Source organism: Telmatherina bonti, assembly GCF_933228915.1.
Source record: "Telmatherina bonti genome assembly, chromosome: 15".
Taxonomy (NCBI): Eukaryota; Metazoa; Chordata; class Actinopteri; order Atheriniformes; family Telmatherinidae; genus Telmatherina; species Telmatherina bonti.
Genome location: NC_136613.1, coordinates 16,097,027 through 16,110,755, shown reverse-complemented (window position 1 = coordinate 16,110,755; position 13,729 = coordinate 16,097,027). Strand labels below are relative to the sequence as shown.

Below are 13,729 nucleotides of genomic sequence, written 5' to 3'. Positions count from 1 at the left end.
TCTTTCATTTGGAGGGGCTCATACTGGCGCTCCTTGGAAGACAGGTCCTGTGGTTGGTAGGAGACTAAGCATCTGATCTTAATCCTTTTTTTTTTTTTAATATATATATATATATTTTTCCATTCTAAGTCATTATGGACTTGATTTGCTGTGCTGTCTTTAACAATCATATGTTTGTACTTTTTAAAACTATTACTTTATGCCTTTAATTGTTTTGTATAGTGTGAGAGGGCAAGATCACTGGTTTTCTTAGTTTAACAGAGAAGATTAACATTATCATTTATGCCTTATTGTTACGTAGAAGACATGAGCATTGTAGCATTGTTGTTTGTGTGTATGTGTGTGTGTGTGCGCGTGTGAGTCTGAGCATTAAGCTCACTGATGTAATGTTTTCACTGAAACAATACAGTGCGCTTTGCCATTTTGGAGCGTTGGATAGTTATGTTGCAGCCTATGTGTTATAGATATGACTTGGGACAGGTTAGGGATCCCTGTGAGAAAAGCTTTACTAATAATTCCAGCAGGTGGTTGTGGTTGTGGATATGTGTGTGTGTGTGCACGCCCATCTTATAAAGAGAATAGCGAGGGCTGCCTGCAAACCATTATGGTGCATTTCCACCATCTTCCAGCAGGTGTAAGAAGTGATTTTTGTCTTTTTTTTCCTTTTTTTTTGTGTGTGTGTGTGTGTGTGACAACTGATTGTTTTAGTTGTTTGGATTGAGGTTCTCTACTGATTAACCACTGGCTTTGAGCAAGCCATTGCCAAGCCATCTCAAAGATTTGTTTTGGTGAATTTAAAATTTGTGTACAACTTAAAATATTAGGAACATCTTCTTGGCACTAAATTGGTCTTTAGTGTTTCACTTTATAAAGTGATGATGAGATTTTAAGATTCTCTCTTGGATCAACCAGGCATTAAGTTAGACTATGATGGCCCACCACACTGGTTTGCTGGTTTTTAATTGTTTGAAAATAGACATGTGGAGCACCAGTAAGGCAAAATAAACTGTTGTATACCTCATTTCTAACTCAAAACTGAGTGAAACCTGCTTTAATCTACTCAAGAAATAAGGAAAGTTTTTAAAACTCAGAAAAAAAGGACAAATAGTCAAACTTGTGTCAGTGGAGAAGCCTGCTTGTACCTGTACTTTGTGATCGGTTGTGGAAAAGTTGCCACAAGGGGGCGACAGATTACACATCAGTGCTCATGAATGTCTGCTGTCATCCTCTTTATAAGGTTTGTGTAGGTAAGCTGCACATTGTTTCTAAGCATTAAAACAGAATTATTTGTTGTGGCTTAAAATAAAAGTTAGATTTGAATGATTTTGTCCTTTTTTTGCCACTTAAGTTATTTGCAGTTAAACAAACAGATCACCCCTTTTATGTTCGAATACTTTTTTTTTTTTCTTTAAGTTTGACAATCCTGTTTTGTTTATAGTTTTCACTCTGACCAGGTGCAGGTATGTGCATGTCTTCCCACATGACTGTGTGCTGTCGCAGCCTGCTCTCAGTCTCCTGCGGTACCAACGTTAACCAAAGACTTTTAACTTGATTGTATACAAGCAACACCAATGTCTCGCCCATCCCCGCCTCACTGCTCAGCACCAAATCCGGGCTGCATGCTATCACCTGAGCGCTTGGATCTTTTTTTTCTCCCCCCCCTTTTTTTTTTTAGCGCATGCGAATGTGCGTCCTTTCGGTGCAGCAGTTTCAGTGCCTGGGGGCGGGGATCAGGAGGGCTGGAAGGGGACTGAGCGGGCTTCTCTGATGGGCACGAACTAATGCGGTGATAGCTGGGTGATGTTTGTTAATACACACTGAGGGTTGATCCTGTGCACACTGTACTGGCTCAGGACTTTGTATGTTTGTCTATATTGAGCTCTGTTGCTAGGATGACCCTTCTCTTTTCCTTCCACCATTTCTCTTTCAAGGACTGAGGTGAAATGGCTGTTCCTACGTCTCATTGCGTCTGTCTCTTTCGCATCATGTGTACACTGTAGTCCCAGGACATATTCTTTTCTCCAGGAATTCACATCCTGCGGTCGTTAAACCTCCTCCTCTTCTTCCTGCTTTATCTCCTTCCCTCTCCCTCGACATCGTCTCTTCACTACAGACTCTGATCAGCTGTGACACTATGCATCATGGTCCTTCACTCTGCATGGACTGTGTCCCTCTGGCTCAGACCTCTGGCCAATGGGCTTCAGTGACACTTTGTTAAATGCTTTACTCCATGTGAGGTTGTAGGACCTCACAAGCGCTATCCCAAAGCAAAAATCCAAATATTTAACTTTTGACAAATGCAGATACCAAAGATATCTCTCTGTCCTGTGTGTCTCTATTTCCTCTCCTTTCCGCCCTGCAGCATGTGTATTAAGAGACAAACCCAGCACTGGCTTTAGTCCTAGCCTCAGTAATTCCAAAGCTTAGATGTATATTTTGGTATATTTCTGGGAAAAACTTACGTGAAAAGCGTCTGTTTCTCATTTGTTTGTTGTAACCTCTTTTTTCTGTCACAGCATGGAACTAATTGCAGAACTGTCTTACTCTTGGTAGGTGAAAAATATAGTATTTTTGTATGTTTTTGGGTGTTATGTGTGCGATTATCAGTTCACAGCCCAAGTGACCACGGCTTTCAACAGAAGAGAAAAACAAAGAAAAAAGAAAAAAAGATTGCCAACCATGTACATATTATGTCTGTGTATCTGAAGAAATGCTTTCTGTAAAACATTTCACGTTGGAAGCTTGGGTTCATCTAAAGGAATGTGTTCCCGTTTCATTTCCCTTTTTCTTACTCTGCAGTCTGATTTAAAATGAACTTTCCAGGACTCGAATGTAAAGAGTTTTGGTTTCCACCATGGAATACTACACTGAGAAGGGCACTGCTCTAATCTGCTTAAAAAAAACTTTTTGAAAAAAAAAAATAAAATAAAAAAAAATAAAAAAAAAAAAAGACAGAAAAGAAGAAAAAAAAAAGCCTCCAGTCATGGTGGCATAGAACGGAAAGATTGTGTAGGAGTTTTAAGTATGTGAATCAGGATACATAGTAGGTTTTGATGCATTTGTCTGCTGTATTTTGTTTGTTTTGTTTTTATACACATACAAAGATAATCTTTACTGTAAATGTACAATTCTCTTTTGTTGTAAACACCATTAAACCATTTTCCAAGTGTTTTGACATGTGCTTTGTCTTTTGTTATTGGTGTACTCTGGTACTTGTTTATTACAGCCAGAGTTCTGAAAACAGTGTGTTTAAAAAGACTCAATATCATGTATATGAATACATTAAATGTAACTTAGGAGCGTTTTTACAGCTATTACTGATTAAAATGGAAAATGTGTAGCTGCCAGTTAGAACTTGTTTAAGAGTAAGTGTGGGGAAAAAAGTGAGAAAGCAGCAAGTCTCATTTGAAATGCAAAGACAATATTTCCTTCATACAAAACAAACTTGTGCTGCAATAACGATCGCTCAGTCAGCAAACTCATTTTTAGCAACTTTTTCTCAGCGACTGGGCATAGCTGGACGGCCTGTGGGATCCAAAGCTTCATATGGATCCTGCTCCCTCTGCTGGGTGTGGTTCAGCTGTAGAGGGAACAGAAGTTAAAGCTTTATGTTAAACATGCTACACTCCATTTAATGTCAGAGGAGAGGAAGATGTACAAAGGTTAACAACCAAATCTATTTCTAGGTCCATTTCCAAAGTTCTTTTTAAGTTTGCTTGAAACTTCTTGTGCGGATTCACTCTTGATGGATGATTATTCCGCTATTTGAATTTGTGTGTATTTTATTTGATAAAATTGTGGATTAGTCTAAATTTCTAACAAACATATTTGCGAATAATAGCTGGATTTATCAAGTAATTTACATTTATGATACAAATCGTTGTACAAGTCTATATATGTTGTTAAAAGAGCACTTGACAAGTGTGTGTTGCAGTGAGTCTGGGAGAAAGCAAGAGACTCAATGAGAGCTGAAAAGGAAACTCTTAGAAAGTTCCTTTAAAAGCTAAATGCAACTCAGATTATGGCAATTTGTTTTCAAACCCTGTCATCTAACATTTGGGGAAGCATACTATATTCTACTTACTAGTGAAATTACAGAAAATGTAAACTATTAATGCTATGCTGATGTTTCTTGAATAGGAATTTAGGAAATGTAAATAGTGTCATGCTGTGATAAGGCCTTTGTCACAAACTTTTGCTAACAAGAAAGGCAGGTAAGCCACAAAATACAATTTTATTTGTCCCAGTTTGGTGTATTCTTGGTCTGAGGATGTCAAAATGTGCACAACGTGATGAAGAGGATGTGTAAATACAAGTTGTCCATAAATCAGAACATTCAGCTATTGATTCATGGTTCAGACACTAATTTTCTTCTTTTTTTAAAAAATTTTTTTATTTTGTAGTTAATCTTATTAGAGAACAGGCTGTTATCGCTTCCTAAACACTGAACAGTTGCACATGTGGTCACAGTTTAGAGAAGGTCAAATTGTAAAGGTTATGATGCATTTTACATATACTGTGACTTCATACGCAAAGCCGTTTTTTGTATGTTTTTGTGAGTCAGACGTCAAAGTGTTAAAACAGAAAAATGTTCGCATTTTAATGGCAAATTACAAGCCATGTAGCTGAAGTAAATGGGATTTACATTCATAAAGCCAAACGTAAATAATTGTAAAATCTAAATAACATAAAAGAAAGTCATGTAGACTAAAGAGAAGTATACATGGACTGTGGATGACTGAATGGAAGAGATGAATCAGTGATGAATCAAAAATCTGCATTGGGCAGATTGCTGCCATCTTTAGTTTGGTGCAGATCCAATGAAACATAAAGATGACTGTGAAGAAAACATTCATCTTTCAAATTTCCATAATCATTGATAGTGTCGGGTTGATTTTAAGTAATGGAGCAGAGGAGATCGCAAAAATGAGCTCTGTGCTCAGGTGGTTGTGGAAAATTTGGACAATTTTCTCATTTCTTCAATCAAAATGTGGTTTGTGATGCAGATGCAGTTTTATCTGGATAATAATATATCTTGTCAGTGAGAAAAGTGAGTTCAAACAAGAAATATGCATCATGCTGATAACATGACCAGCAAATAGTCCAGATCTCAATCTGACTGAGAAACAGATTTGATTTGATTGATCGGTCTATTTCGACACCAGACAGCTTGAAGCGATGAATGAAAAATATTGTTTTTGATTTTTTAAAAATTATTTTTCAATTACTTTACTAATTCTGCCAAATAATTAATTTGCTCAGGAAAAAGTTGTCATAGACTCTTTTCTGTAGGCCGGCACTATCCTGGCTACATCGCTGCTTGCCCCTCATGAATTTAAGCTGCCGACCCAAAGAAACTACAAGAAATTGTGTTTTCATTCATGATTCTGTAACTTTTATTCCATTTGATCAATATAATTAATGGCATGAATTACATTTCTTTTTGTTAAGCCATGACATATCAAGTAAATGGATTAATGTTATATAAAAACAACTCTTAAAAGCTGAATGAGCATCCATTCTCCAAGAGTTTATAATAGTCAATAATGAATTAACAGTTAACCTATTCCAGCATTTACTGAGTCCATTGAATGTGAATATATTAAAGAAACAAAATATTAGTGAGACTGGTCTGTGTTACATTCTTACATGTTTAATTGACAGACAAAATAATTCTGTCCTTTTTTTAACGCATGAACCAAAACTGAAAATGCAGACACTTCAATGAAAAAAAATACGTCTGCGATGCTATGCTGGAAGTTATTAAATAGAAAACGCAGTCATGTGGCAGGTGATGCATCACACAGATAAAAACTGACATCATCCAAGTAAGTAAACTCCCTTACCTTGGCTTTCTTTTTCCTGCTAGCCTTTTTCTAGAAACACAAAACAATACAACAGCAGTTAAGACAGAAGAAATGGTGAGAGCATTTGACACAGTAGCTGACCCACCCTTCCATTTGCTGCCTCAAGCTCTTGGTATGGATCAGCATCCACCGGCCTCTCCAGCTCCTGGAGCAAAACCTAATAATCAATATGCTCGTTGCAACAGAGCAGCAGTTACAGGATGGAGACGTCAGACCGATGTTCTTACCTGGTAAATACCCCCTTTTTCCTCCTGACATTAAAGACAAAATAAAGATTAAAACCACATGTTTGATCTCTCACACACACACACACACACACACACACACACACACACACACACACACACACACACACACACACACACACACATGGATTTAACAGCTGAGAAATGGTCATCAGCAGCAGCTACATCCAAAAAGACATGAGGAGGACGTTCAGGGACTTGCCTGCTGTACCACAGGTGGCATGTTGGAAAACTAGATGGAAATAAAACAAAACCTCAATCAGCTGCTGCTTTGATATAATATCTGTTATCTTTACGTCCACTAAATTGATTTCAAAAGGAGAAAAATTATTATTTAGTCTATCAGGTGACATGAAGAGTGACAAGTCCTTACAGCCAAAATAACCAATCAGCCTGATCAATTATCAGCACATAACAATTTACCAACTAGTTTAACAATTGGAAATAATGATATTCAACATTCTGGTTTTACAGGAATGTTCTAACATTTAGATAAATTATGAATAATTATATGAAATAAACAAAAAAGGTCAATTGCTTGAGTGATTAATAAAAAAAAAAAACACAAAAGAACTGAAAAATTGCAACATAATGTCCTGAGTCCAGCACTACCTCACCTTTTCTCTGAAGAATAATGCCGTGGCAACAACGCAGTAAACCATCAGAAACGCATCCAGGAAGTAGCAGATTACTGGATCAGTGAAAAAAAACTCTACAGAGCAAACAGAGAGAACAGAAAGTCAGTCTCTTATCTGGGTGATGGTAGATCCCAGTAAGCTTTGGGAACTTCAGAGGAATACTATATTTATTTCCGGTCGGTTACATAAGTTATATGCAAGTTATATAGTGTATCACTGCTTTGAGTTTCCTCAGCACTTTCTAACACATCTGCAGAAGTTTTTTGTAGTTTAACTCTTTAGCCAAGAAACACGGTAAAGGTAACTGGACTTTTCCAGCCATGCCAATCACTCAACTTCTTTACAGTACATGTCACAGTTATCCATTCCCCAATGGGCACTGTTACATAGGGTCCAATGCCCAAGGACATGTCAGCATGTGTTCATAGAAGTCTGGAATTGTTGTCCTGAGCCACAGCAACCCCACTTCTTTTTACCCCAAACATATATAGATTTTTGTTTAAGCTAAATGATCTTTTCAGCTGCAAGTTCTTCATGCAGCCATCAGTCATGTAGAAGTAGGATGACCTTGTGTGCTTCTGAAATTTAGCGTCCAACACTGGTCATCAGCAGTGTTTTTAAATGAGCGCTTTACTATGATTTGATGTGATATGTAGAAAAAATATATCAAACAATACTTTTGCACTGGTTTAGTCTAAAACACAATGTTTGAATAAATGCAATAAAAAGTCAACACTTTTACTGTATGTGCATATTCAAAATATGAAAAAAAGTGTTATAATATAGAAATAAAAACTGTAGACGGGAGAGCACAAAAAGGACACGTTTAAATGAGAATCTGAATGGAAAAACGACCCTGTGGTGAAGCACAGCTGAGTGACTTAGACCCCCCCTGACAGGAAATATAAACTACATATCTGCAACTTAGTACCTACAATGTCTTCCTGTTAGTGCAATGGGCTGCCATGAGGTTTTTCTGAGGCTCATTTATCTCATGCGGTTGGAACAGAAGCTCAGTTGTGAGAGCGGTGGTGATTCGGAGGCTTTAACGTCCTCATTACATCTTGATCTCTGTCATAAACTTGCAACATTTTGTTTTGTCCTACACTGCTTTACATTTCATACTTCCAGACAACAGAATTGCACAACTTCCACTTACTAAAATGGGTCGGCAAGCCGCTGTTAAAGAAGAATGTTTCCATAGCAACTCGGATCTTCATCTTCCTGATCAGTTTTATCTTGCTTCAGTTTGCTTGTGTGCAAACTGTTTTTATGCCATGCAAGTCGGCAACCAAGTAGAAAAGTTAGAAAAGCCTGTACACTGCTAATGTTTTTCACCCTGAAAGCAAGAACAATATGATAATCTTGCCTTAAAGTTGATGTATTTTACATCTTGTTTAATTACAAAATGCTTACCTGCACACACACCATGTGACAGCTCTGATGCAGGTGCATTTGAAAGCCAATGGCTGAAACTTAAACCAATAAAAATGACACAAAGGCAAAATCTTTAAAAAAAAAAAGTTTTTAAATGCCTCTGCAACAACAGGGTTCCTTTTGTGGTATTTGTGGACAGTAAAAAGTTTTAAGCCGTCTTCTGCGCAGGTGTCACATCTTGTGATCATTTTCACATTTGAGGTATCGGTTTGCGCAATTTTAGGTTATCAGCACACAAAAATGACTGCTCTAACTGTAGGTTAGCGCAGTGGTTCTTAAACTGCGGGTTAGGATTACAATTGGATTTGCAAGATATTTTCAGGGAGGGATAATTGGAAAAAGTGTATAACCTTTTTACCATATAAATGTGTTAATTTTGGCACGGCTGTTAAAATCAAACCATTAATGCGTTAATGCATAATTCTGTCATATTAGAATATAAATGACAGTTTTCCAGCCTCCTGCAGGAGGAAACATCTGATATATCACAGTCGTGCTGGGATGGGGTTCAGAACATCAGTGTATGTTGTCTTCATGGTTTAAGCTTGAAAAGTTGGAGGAATTACAGATATTTCTAAACTAATCAGATTTTGATACATCTGCTGACGAGTCATTAAGTTTGCAAGGTTAACAGATTTATAAAAGCATTACTTTAAATTAGAGTCCTTTGTGTTTACTTAGTTTCTTTTGGTACCAGTGATTTCTTCTTTTCTGGCTGTGAATGATGAATAATTATAAATAACAATAAACAATGACCAAATCTGTTGCAATTAAATATGAGGTTCTATTTACTTATTCTTATTTATTTCACTATCCTGACAATGGTACAACAGATTTTCGTGCTGCAAATGAAAAATACAACACAAAACAATACAAAACTTTAGTATTGAATAAACGAGTATTGGTCAGTTTCGTTGTTCTTGTTTTCTTTTTCTTTTTTTTTTTTTTAAAATCTGTTTTAAATCCTTTAAATTACTTGATGATTTGTTATTCCATATTACAATTTAAATTCCTTTCAATAGTTACAATCTCCTCTAAAAGCCCCAAAATGTGTTTTAGGTTAACTGGGTTCAATAGTGTTTTAAAGAGTTCTCTGAACAAGAATGAGTTTGATTAGTTTGATCTTTTGGTGTTGGCTGTGTGACAGACTGGTGACCTGAGAACTGGGAAAGGGACCACCTGCAATCTTGCACTGGGAAAACAGGTTTAGCCAACAGATGCCTGGATAGTTATGATCAGATTAGTCAAGAATCAAATACTTTTAGACCAGCATATGACGTTACAACTGAATTACTGTGTGATTGATAGATAGATAGAAAGATAGATAGATAGACAGCCTGCTAATCACGAATGTTTATTTATTAAATATGACATGGATTCAAATAGTACTGATAATCTTAAACCTCCCAAACAAAACAATATGTTTGTTTACCATGTAAATGACATAAAATTGTTATGAATAGTTGGAATATCCTGAGGCTCAGTCTACATTACTACATTACAGGAAAATAAATGGAGGAATTAGCATGTAAGGTCATACTGGTGTTATTTGCTGATCTCTTCATATTTCTGCTTTTCAACACTGTTTAATAGTTTCAGACTCAACCTAATGAATGCATAACTGTTAGTAAATGAGAAATAAAGTGACTAAAACATTTAACGGGTTACATGCATACGATTGTATTTTCCCTGTTGTAGCCTACAAGTTTTATTAAATGCAAAAACTGAACAGAAAACTTTGACTTTTTCATTTGCAGCAGAATGTTTAAAGGAAAGCTATTTATGCAATCTTTCTCCAATTCCTTCATCACAATTAAGCCGACTGAAACACAACCAGACTTAAAAGCGTTTGTTAATGAGTTTTTTTTCTCACCAAACTCCAAGCTAAGAGACATTTCTGAAAAAAAAAAACACCAAAACAAACAAAAAAAAAAAAACCACTGAAGAGAATTTCTTTTTCTTAAAACTCCAGTTTTCACAGTAAATTAATTTAGTTTCAGTTCTTTTTTTTTTTTTTTTTTTTTTTTTGCTTTTCCAGTCAGTATTCTTATCTTACTAATTATTGGAAGTTAAAACAGATGTTCAGAGGTTAACGGAAATCTACATAGACAAATTTACAGAAGAAAATAACCAATATTTCAACAAATAAACCCATAAAGCATTTTAATGTTTGATCATCACCAGAGAAAATGCTCATCATTGTTTATTCATTTCAAGTTTCATGTGTTCCAAAGAAAGAAAAACAGTTTTACAATAATGAATTAAGAGTAAAAATGTTTTCTCATGTCAGAAAAGAACCTCACTTTTTCCAACCAAGATAATGCTGTGTACAAAGGAAGATCTGAAATGTCACCTGCGACTCTCCTGCAGACATCCGAGTGCTTCTTTTATAAATATTTCTCAAATCACAGTCATAAATGAGCTCGTGCTTGAGGAATACAGTGTCTTTATATAAATCAAATGTCATTTTAATTAAATTTTGTGGCTTGTAAAGTTTTTTTTTTTGTTTAAATTTGATTAAAATATTCAGAGTATGAAAAGTGACACAGAAGCTGTAAACCTAAAATAGATATTAAACTTTAGATAAAAGCTCTTTTCTAGGACAATAGTTTGCATTTTAGGATATTACCACAAGATGGGGGTTAGTTGTCTCTTTTAACTGAACATGACAGCTTAACACCAACCTACTTATGTCGGTCTCCTCATCACATACGCAAAAGTATCTCTTTTATCCTGCTCTCTAAAATCAGTGTGAATAAACCAAGTTTGCTGTTCTTACCTTGACAAGAAGCAGGCACCAATAGCACAAGCAGTAGAAACGCACCTGTCTTTGTGTGTGTGTCCATTTTGCTCCACTTGCTTGCACTGACAGCCTGACAGTGGACTGAGACTGGGTGTTGTTTACTTCAAAGCAGTCTGCTAACTTCAACACCCTCTGCAGGTCTCGCTGCCTCGGTATTACTCAACTGTTTTCAAACTGTTTCTTTTCTGTTTTCCACAATGACAAACTTACTTCTCAAGCGGTTCAGTATGTCACAAATAAGCGATGTGGGCAGTTTTTGTAAATCCAATAATTAAAAGACGTGCCCTGCATGCATCAATACAAAATAATCTTGAATTGCAAAGACATATGTTTTATGGATGATTTTATGGACAAATTCATAAACAAATTAAACAAATGAATGCTATTCTCTGAATTTAAAAAACATCACAAATCTTGTGGAAAATAAAAAACCCGAATGTGGACTAAGTGAGTGTTTTCAGGGCAGCTTTGCTTTCTTTGGCTCGTAGTTCAGAGAGCATAACACAAGAGTACATCTTCAATTAAAACATTTTTTAAATGAATATATAGGTCTATTTATGAACAGTTGAATGTATCTTGATGAAGACAGAATGAGATGGATTCTCTCTTGTGGACTCTGAAGCCAGACCTGGTGATCTTAACTGCAGGAATTAAGTCCCCATCTGCTATTTTCAATATGTTGTAAGCAAAACACATCTATTTTATCAGCATAATAACTCCAGATTACACTTTCAGGGAAAGTTCCATGAGTGGTGTCGTTTTTGTGCAATCTTGGCCTGATGACATAGAATCTATGTAACCCTGCACTGGTTACATATCTCCACGTATAACACAAATGTGAGTTGCATCAGCAGGCTGTAAAGTGATCTGACACGTGCAGCCAGTTGAAGCCTGTTTTAGCAACAGTACTCTCAAAAGGTCAAGAGACCTTTGTTAGACAGTTGAGTGTCTGTGTAAAGAAAGGGTAATGCACACAGAACCTCTGCATCCTTCTGGGTGTAGTGTCTGTCTCAAATTAGATAATCACACCAATCTGTGACACTTGAGGAAACTATTGAAAAAGCAGACAGAAAAAGTGACACTATAGGTTAACTATAGGTTAAGCTGCACTGCAAGGAGACTTCATTTTAACGCCAATGTGTAAAATATTCAGGCACCAAATCCATGGCGACCAAATCCAAGGTTTTTAAGTGTTCTGCAGTCGTGAAAGGCTTTTTATTTAAGTGAATCTAACCGAAAACAGCAGAAAATACAAGAGAGCATGACAATACATATGTCACTGAAAAAGGAATTATATTCAACCTTTGTTTGTCAAACAAAAATACTTTCATTGTTATTTTTTGTGTTTTTGTACTAACCACTGGGAGAGGTACCATGAAAGTCATAACCAGTAAACAACTTAAACCTAATTTGACCTTTCAGGCTTGACTTTCTCTAAAGTTGATATTTAAGTGCGACTGTTTTAATCTAATGTAAACAAAAGCTAAAGACAATACAATACAATGGTATTTGGTAAAATATTGTTATTTGAGGGGAGAATAGGCATGGCATGCCTTTTGTTTGTGTTGTGTGGAGTTTGAGCCTTTAGCTAAACGTAAAGCAAAGAGCTAACCCATCTTAAATTAAAGTATTTTATTTAAGAATTTACTCCTCAAAAAAAAAGAAACGTAAAAAAGACAAATATCAGTTTTACAGATGTTGAAAGATGTGCTCTGCTACAGTAGAAGGGAATTTTTCCATCTTAACACACTTCAGCAGCTGATTGTGCAGTTGTGGGGTTGGCACTGTCAAAGTGCTTACGTTGCCAGGCAGGGCCAGACTGAGACAATACAAATCGACACCCTGCATTTTGGCCCAAACTGGCTCATATATAATGAACACAAATCTTTGCGCTGCTTTAAATGTGAAAACCAACCATGCAACTCCTTAAAACCACCAAAACCATGCAGTAAGTTAGCAGGAATTAATGACAGTAGAAACATTAAATATTTCTAATACTGTAATTTGTTAGCTGATCAAACATGACTGAGGTGTGTGACGGTGAGTGAGTGACATATCCATGGATCCGTTTAACAATGTTTGCACATGTCTAACAGGCATAGGTACAGGTTTATTTTCTTTTTTTCAAAATTAACTGATGTTTTTTAACCTATTTATTACCTTTCGCTTAAAGACATACCATGAAACTTTTGACTCAAACAGTAGCCTAATGTGAATAACAATGAATAATTTCTGGGGTCAATGTACAGTCCTTGACGTATGTCGGTGCTCTGAGGGGGCTCTCCTCTTCAGAAACCAGACATTGTAACTTTGCAGAAGTGGTCCGTCTCTCATGGGATCATGTGACGTGGAACGCTTTGCTTTATGACTTCCCCTCTATAAAACACAGCAGACTCCGTTTCCTGCTACTTTTTCTTCCTCTTCCAACAAAAGTTTGTCATGGCTGAAGAAAGTAAGATGAAGATGAAATACTTAATAAATGCATATCAGAGCTTTGTGCATAAAGTATGGATGACACGTAATATACTGAGGCCAAATATTGATAACATAGCTGTTTTTTAAAGGATGTATCAGCAGAGCAATGAATAAGTTATTTTGTAGTAACTTTCAAAGCCTTGCAGTACTTTGAAGTAGTACTTGAGCTTCTTGAATGAATCTTTTTAGTTTGTGTCCACATCTTCTCGGTGGTCCAAGTAACAGTAAACATTTTGTGTAGCTGGGAGTGAAGCAGGAAGGTTC

General features: G+C 36.3%; 1 protein-coding gene across 1 annotated transcript; it reads right to left on the bottom strand.

Annotated features, from left to right (window-relative positions):
• Positions 1 to 307: 307 nt before the first annotated feature.
• Positions 308 to 11,083, bottom strand: LOC306766442 (uncharacterized protein). Its single transcript, XM_079254210.1, has 7 exons — positions 11,012 to 11,083; positions 6,730 to 6,824; positions 6,315 to 6,344; positions 6,095 to 6,118; positions 5,953 to 6,012; positions 5,847 to 5,876; positions 308 to 3,580 (listed from the first exon to the last, which is right to left on the bottom strand). Exons 1-7 carry the CDS (start codon positions 11,031 to 11,033, stop codon positions 3,500 to 3,502), a joined length of 342 nt encoding a protein of 113 aa, XP_079110336.1. The 5' UTR covers positions 11,034 to 11,083; the 3' UTR covers positions 308 to 3,499.
• Between the last annotated feature and the right edge of the window lie 2,646 nt (positions 11,084 to 13,729).